Raw genomic sequence first — 8,618 nt, 5'->3', positions numbered from 1 at the left:
AGAATGGATCACAGATTATATCTCCCAAAAATCAAAATAGAAATAGAGATAACTCGAATGTGGAATCTAAAACCAGAAACAATTCCTATTATAGTAGGTGCCTTAGGTATAATAAAAAAATATTCAGACAAATACATAACAAAAACACCAGGACTTACAAATATATATATAACATACAGAAAATTGCACTACTGAGTACTGCACACATTCTACGCAAAACACTTTCAATACAGTAAACATAAGAGCACCACAGCAAACCACAGCACATACCCAAGGCGCACAGAGCTGCGCTGGGTAGTGAAGTGAAAGCACGTTATAAAAATAAAACTACTGAACATTAATAATAATAATAATAATAATAATAATATGCCAGCTTTATCGAATAACAACAGAAAAAGGACGGTATAGTCACAGGCCAGAAAAGGTCACAGAAAATGAGAAAGCCACCATACTCTGAGATATGTCAAAACACACAAATCGAGAAATTAAGGCCAATAAGCCAGGTATAGTTATCAGAGATCACAAAGGAAGAAAATGCTTTCTAATCGATATATCAATACCAACGGATGACAATGTTTCTCTAAAAGAAACGGAGAAACTTTCAAAATACAAAGATCTGGAAATAGAGGTAACTCGAATATGGAGTCTAAAAACAAAACAATTTCTATCGTAGTAGGTAATTAGGTATGATAAAAAGTATTCAGGCAAATACATAACAAAAACACCTGGGCTAACAGGTATATATAGCAAACAGAAAAGAGCGCTACTAGGAACTGCACACATAAAACACTTTCAATACAGTAAAAATAAGGACACCACAACAAACCACAACACATAACTAAAGCACACAGAGCTGCGTTCGGTAGTGCAGTGAAAGCACGTAATAAAAATAAGACTACTGAATAATAACAATAATAATAATAATAATAATAATAATAATAATAATAATAATAATAATAATAATAATAATAATACCAGTGTCACTTAATTGGCATGCACTGCTCTCTCACACACAACAACAACAATAATAATAATAATAATAATAATAATAACAAAGAAAACAAGAAAAATAATGACAGGATCTAGGATGCACCACCAAAAATCTGACATAGAAAGGCTAAATATACAACGTACAGAAGGTGGTAGAGGCCTCATACAGCTGGAAAACTATTATAAAATAACCACCATAGGACTGTAAAAATACCTACTTCAGAAGCAAGTAAAACTAATACAAATAGCCACAAAACACGAGCAAAAAAAACAAACTGTTTTCAGTCTTTAAGGAAGCTCACAAATGCAAGCAAGAAATCATACTATTTAACAAATATGAAGAAGAAGAAGAAGGAGGAGAAAAAACCGGACCCAAACACCATGTACCAAAAAATTACAAACAGATTAAATAATACCAGTGATATTCCACCCAAGAATAACAACCGAGAAGTGCGTACTGTAAGCTTGTTACGCAAAAAGTACGAAGATCTGAACGTGTAAAACAATCTGACAACAGAAATGAACGGACCGGTACCCTACGAAAACGACGACTGTCAAAATAAAGGGACGGACGTTGTTACTCAGGTCCCGCAAACAAAACCAAAACGGCATAAATGGACACGTGAGGAATACATTTCGATCCTACACGCTTATTTCACAGCAGTGCTCTACCCAAAAAACGAAAACGCAACAACACATACATATAAAATATAGAAGAAAAATAATCTAAATAAAGACCTCGATACAATTCAGACAAATACATAACAAAAACACCAGGACTTACAAATAATATATATAACATACAGAAAATTGCACTGCTGGGAACTGCACACATCCTACGCAAAACACTTTCAATACAGTAACCATAAGAGCATCACAGCAAACCACAGCACATACCCAAGGCACACAGAGCTGCGCTCGGTAGTGAAGTGAAAGCACGTTATAAAAATAAAACTACTGAATAATAATAATAATAATAATAATAATAATAATAATAATAATAATAATAATAATAATAATAATAATAATAATAATAATAATAATAATAATAATAATAATAATAATAATAATAATGCTGTACTAGGCAATGGATCTCATGGCTTCTGACTTTGATTAGAAGTGTTATCGTGTATATTGTTTTGTCTTAGTATAATAAATGGTGGGCTAAAGCAAATACCAAAGCTCCATACCAGAGATTTGCTTGTCACTTGCTTGACCTTAGCCATTTGTGCATGTCCCTTAGTGGCTGGCGATATGTGCATCTCTGATCAAGAACAGAAGGAGTGGGGGACCATCATATCCATGTGTCGAGAGGAATTCTTTGGTGTTTGAATAATTCATTTCTGGAAGCATGGGTGTTTTGTTCATCATCCTTAAACATTATTCGGGAATGGGCTACCTTAATCTGAAGAAAATTCTAATTGGGACCCACCTGCTAGCTCATGCGCTGTTTATCGTGATATAAAATCACCATGGCGCGCACATATGGTTGTGATGCATGTGTCTGGAGTACCCTTATCAGACGGGTAGTCATGATAGGTATAATGGACTTCGTATATTTGTACCTCAGTGTCACTTTGGTGGCATGCACTGCTCTCACCCAATAACAACAACAACAATAATAATAATTGGGACTTTGACTTCCAGAAAGACAAGGTATTAGAACACCGAATGCCAGATATAGTAACCTTTAGGAGGGACAAACAAGAGTGCCTAATAATTGATGTGGCAGTGCTAGGAGATCAATATATCATCATGAAAGAAAGAGAAAAAGTTGATAAATATGGAGACTTGAGAATTGAGATGGCTAAGATGTGGCAGCTACATGAGTCAAACATAAAGATTATCCCTATTGTCATCGGAGCACTGGGTTCAATACCACCCAAGCTGAAAAAAATCACCTGAAAACTTTAGAAACACCCTACAATCTAGGTGTATTACAAAAGTCGGCATTACTTGGAACTGCACGCATATTGCGTGAGGTAATGTCTGTCTGAGGTCCTCGTTGTGAATTGACAAACAGTACAAATATCTTCAGTCAACAACTTCATGATATTTTATACTGTGAGACGTCTATAATAATAATTAACATGAACCAGAAGGAGTCGCCAAGAACAAAGAATTTAAGATACTGTGGGATTTTACAATCCAATGTGACTCTCTAATCGACACTGTGGGACCAGATATTATTGTAGTAGATAAAGGGGAAAAAAAGGAAACGAAGATAATAGAATGTGGACTATCTGGAGATTGTCTGTCATTCCAGTAGTTGTAGGGACATTCGGAGCACTAACAACCAATTTCGACAAATATGTCAGGGAAATCGGACAGCTGGGATTTTGAGATTGTTACTTGAATGTTGAATGTCTCCAACGATAATTAACAACCAAGTACCAAAGCATATAATGTGAGGAAAGAGACTCCGTGAAACCTGTGATAGCAAGTTGCTGTCCGCTCTCACAAAATCTACCAGAGCAAACCAGATAGAGCGTTTTGAGAAGTAAAACAACAACAATAATAATAATAATAATAATAATAATTTTTTACTATAGGCACAAGGCCTGACATTTTGGGGAGGAGGCTAGTCTATTAGATCGATCCCAGTATGTAACTAGTACTTAATTTATCGACCTCGCAAGGATGAAAAGCAAAGTCGAACTCGGCGGAATTTGAGCTCAGAACGTAGCGACGGGCGAAATGCCGTTAAGCATTTCAACTTGCGTGCTAACGATTGTGCCAGCTCGCCGCCTTAGCAACAGCAACAACAACAACAATAACATCAACAGCAGCAAAAACAACAACAATAATATATCATTTTGTATCATCACAAGATTTCCATGTTAGATTAGAAAATAGATAATTTTTCATGAATTGATGACGGTATAGCATAGTCCAACCTCTTTTGAGACTGCTCACATCTCAGAGACATTAATGCAGTTACAGAAACAAGAGTCGATCAGTTGATTGACAAAGATTCATTCATCAATACTAGGGATTCGTAGTTGAGCTATGTCTTTTCACTCTCTTCTACTTCTGTATCAATGAACTTTGTTCGCCAGAATTAATACGGTATATAATACCGCCACTGTACCTCATTTGATGCTTTCGTCTTCTCTCCCCCCCCCACCTCAAAATTAATTCTTTTCAAGACCATACAACTGTAGACCTTGAACCGTTGATATAAACTTCATTTACACTCTTATCAATTCAACTTAAAATATGTGTACAAGAGACAAACTATGTTTATCATGCCATGTTCAAGCACTAGATTTAGGTTATAAATCTAGGTTATAAAATCTTAAGTTAGATACAAAGCAGTCGAAATTTTTGGAAACGATCGATTAAAATAACGTCAATGTTGCTAAGTAACTAAAAACTTCCCAATGTTAAACAACACCACATACATACATCTAAAACACCTTGGCTTAAAGAAATCACTGCAGTCACTAACATTAACAACCACTCGTATTAATAGTCTCAAATTCTTGAAATTAGTATTCTGGAAATTACTATTAAAAAATCTGGAATATTAATAAAATTATAATAAAGCCCATCAAATATCCAAGTAAATGAACATCACAGAGTCACAACATCCTCTAATGTACACCTCCCAAAAATCTAGAAATACTAACTCTTCACATTACTCATCCACACACATCCCATTTCAAATAAAAAACACACAATCAGCGCACTAAACCACCACACTACTCAATAATCTAATAGATGAAATACGTTCAATAAGAAAACGTTTCCCACACATTATAAGCAGTTTAACTTCCATCGACATCAACAAAGCTTTCGACTCTTTTCCTTGCTATCCATTCATAGAAATAATGTCAACTACGCTGAACTTCGGTTAGCAATATGCAGTCAGATTACCAAAATTCTGTAGAGTACACTTTGTTACTACTTTCGACCCCACTAAGCAGCACTGAGAGCAAGAGTATTATATTATAATTTTAAAGACGAACAGAAAACGAAACAGTGTCTGTATCCAGTGATCTATAGTCGTTAAGCAAATTACCTTGTTTTTAAGCCGATGCCACGTTACTAGCAATTAGACAAGCAAATCGCATTACAGATATGTTAGGTACGGACAAAAAATTGGGAGGCATTGCTCACCTCTTTTATGGAGCACTCCGGCAAACAATCTGCAGTCTTCTCCAAAGGTCACCATTAACAATACGTACTGTTATATTTTAATGGACCACGCGTCATTGCCCTTTGGAGAAGAGCGTAATTGAAAAGTGTAACTGTATATGTATACGAAATACAGAAAATAAATGTTTTAAAAGACAGAATTTCATCAGCCTAGGTTAATGGGACAGACATCCACGTATTTTAAACTGCATTGATAATAAAATAAAATAGAAATGTCATTTTCATTATCAAATAAACCACGCTAACATCCAACTAATATTAGTGACATCGGGAAAAATATCCGTACACTTTAACGCACAACAACGAAAACGGCTGCAACAACAACATTAATAACATTACCAAGAACAAGAGCAAGGACATGAAAAAACATTAACAACAGCTGCAAGATTGTAAACGAAGGAGAACGCATTTGGAAATGGCCTGGATTGACTATCGCAAAGTTTAGGATATGATTCCACATTCATTGATCATCGATTGCTTAGATCTATTTGGAATTGCGAAGAATGTAACGTGTTTCCTGAAGAGAAGTATGGTGGGGTGGAAAACTAAACTGACATTTTATGGAAAAATTTTGGGTACCCTGGGTATCAAAAGAGAGATTTTTCAGGGGGATAGCTTATCTCCGTTGCTTTTTGTTCTCTGCAGGATACCCCTGACCTTGGTACTTAAGAAAATGAACCTTGGAGTACCAACTAAAGGGAAAATCCCAAACAATCAACCAGCTCCTCTTCATGGATGATTTGAAACTATGGTAAGTATGAGACGCAAGTGAGTTACTTGTAGGACACGGTCCACTGTTTTAGTTCTCATATTGGAATGGAGTTTGGACTCAAGAAGTGCGGAATAATCTAACTAAAAAGAGGCAAGGTACAGTCCATGGTAGGGATGAAATCACTGAATAAGGACTTGATTAAACAAATTGAAACGGAAAGCTACAAATATCTAGATATACTAGAGTTCAGCGAGATAATGGTAAAAGGAAATGAAAGAGCAACTGACGATGAAGTATTTCTGAAGACTATGGTTGGTGTTGCACTATATATTGACTGGATGGAATAAAATCCAAGCAGTTAATACGTTGGCGTTAGTATCACTTCGGTATGGAGCGGGAATGATAAAATGGCAAAAGAGAGAAGTGATGAAAATGGATCCCAAGACTAGAAAAATGCTGACAGTACACGGAGACTTCCGCCCTAACAGTGACACCGATAGGCTGTACTTGCCCAGAAGAAAGAGTGGCAGATGTTTGATCAGTTGTCAGGACTATATCGAAGCAGAGGAAAAGAACTTAGGGTGGTATATAAAAAAATGTCGTGGAGCCATTGTTGAAGCATACAAAGAAGGCCGGCGTCATTAAAACTGAAAACTGTGTAAGAAAAGAAAAAAATTAAACAAGAAATGAACACCAAAAAAGAAAAAGCATGGAAAGAAAAGAAATGTACGGTTAGTTTGCAAGAGATGTGAACGCGAAAACAGATACAGAGGACCGGTTGGTATGGATAAGGAGGAGTGACCTGAAGATAGACAGAAGTATTCATATGAGCAGCTCAAGAACAAGCGTTAAGGACCAACTATATGAAGTACAGAATAGACAACACTATCGACAGCGACAAATGCGGTATGTGTGGTGAGAGGGGAGGGGTGAAACGATATGGTACATCGTGAGAGAATGTCCGAAAAGTGGGAAATACGAAGGTGGTGTTCAATGAGGAGAGTAGACGTGATACCAATAGTAATTGGTGCACTTGGAAGTATCAGCACTCAACTACCAATATAGTTAAAAAAAGATTGGTGCAAGTGTGAAGGTAGAACACCTACAAAAACCAGCATTGCTTGGTACTGCAAGAATTCTTCGCAGAGTTCTTGAAGCATAACCAATAAACAAGTACCACCTTAGTCTACTGGCTGTGGACAATTGACACTTTCCATCATACCCAGCAAAATAAGCTATGAGTTTTCATCATATAATAATAATAATAATAATAATAATAATAATAATAATAATAATAATAATAATAATAATAGAAATTGGCAAACTGTAGAACCTCAAGACTAAAACAATACCTGTTGTCATAGGTGCCCTAGAAATGATAGCAAAAGAGGCTAATTTCTACTTAGCTCAGATACCAGGAAACCCCGAAATGACAGAAATTCAAAAGATAGTGCCCATGGGAACTGCCCATATACTACGTAATATACAATCTATGTAATTTCAAATTTTAAAAGAAACTCATAATTTTCTTATGATTTCTTGAACATTCACTAGAACAATACTATGTGCAAAACTAAATATATGGTACCCAAGGCATAACACCAACATGAACTTCTAACTTGTCTCTTGGTGAGACTTGGAATTAACTTGTACAAATACATAGCAAAAGTCAAATATATGATAACAATAATAATAATAATAATAATTTTTTTATTATGCGCCCTTTTAAAGCCTAGCCAAGCTCATGGGCCCAGTTTCCCAGTTTCTATGGCGTATGTGTCCCCCCACCCCCCAGATGGACAGGAAGCCAGTCCATCGCAACGTTACTCAAGAAACAGGAAGAAAGAGTGGAAGAAAGTTAGAGTTGGGGCGAAAGAGTACAACAGGGGTCGCCACCACCCCCTGCCGGAGCCTCGTGGAGCTTTAGGTGTTTTCGCTCAATAAGCACACACAACGCTCGGTCTGGGTATCGAAACCGCGATCCTCCGACCGCGAGTCCACTGCCCTAACCACTGGGCCATTGCGCCTCCACAATAATAATAATATTATGAAAAAGAATCGTAACAGTTACAGTAGTGGTGTTGATAGTAGTAGAAGAAATAGGGGGAGAAGAAAATAGTTGTAGTAATACTACAATGATATATAAAAATGTAACAAACTTTTAATTTCTTTCATAGCCTGATTTCCTTCACTTTTCTTATTCTTTGTTGTCGTCCAGGTCTCTGGTCTGCCTTCATTCATTTCAATTGCGTCTTCGCTGCTTGGTTTCTTTCTTTGACTTCTGGGGAAGAATATCAGTGGAATTGTAGATACCAATGCAGCAATTCCAAAGATAACATATCCGAGCCACCATGCCCCAATCCATCTTGGATCTTCTGGCGATAAATTCGTCTCTAAAAACAAACATTTTATATATATTTAGAGGAAAATATGAAGAAAGAAAACAAACGTGAGACAAAGAAAAAATTAAAAAGTTTATGTTAATTGAAGGTGAATAGGTGCCTTTCTGCCCTCCTTGAGGTCGCAGATATTTTGATGTAACTTTTTTTCTATTGAACCATAACTCGAACTATTTATGCCAAAGTGTACCTGAAGAGGTGTCCGCATTAAAACTGTTAACAGTTTGCAATTTAGTTGAGAACTGAATTAGTGATGAAGCTTGGAAGCTGACGCGATTGACGAAATGGTGGACTTCAGAATATATTTAACCACTACTGTGGTTGAATGATATATATATATATATATATATATATAT

General features: G+C 36.2%; 1 protein-coding gene across 2 annotated transcripts in view; it reads right to left on the bottom strand.

Annotated features, from left to right (window-relative positions):
* Positions 1-8,618, bottom strand: part of LOC106883112 (solute carrier organic anion transporter family member 1B1) — a 41,639-nt gene that overhangs the window by 15,106 nt on the left and 17,915 nt on the right. For both annotated transcript variants that reach the window (XM_014934006.2, XM_014934007.2), the window contains exon 5: positions 8,023-8,256. In XM_014934006.2, coding sequence (XP_014789492.1) covers positions 8,023-8,256 — 234 coding nt within the window. The remainder of the gene's footprint in view (positions 1-8,022; positions 8,257-8,618) is intronic.

This window comes from Octopus bimaculoides, chromosome 2 (genome assembly GCF_001194135.2).
Source record: "Octopus bimaculoides isolate UCB-OBI-ISO-001 chromosome 2, ASM119413v2, whole genome shotgun sequence".
NCBI lineage: Eukaryota > Metazoa > Mollusca > Cephalopoda > Octopoda > Octopodidae > Octopus > Octopus bimaculoides.
This window is presented reverse-complemented; position numbering and strand designations above follow the sequence as displayed.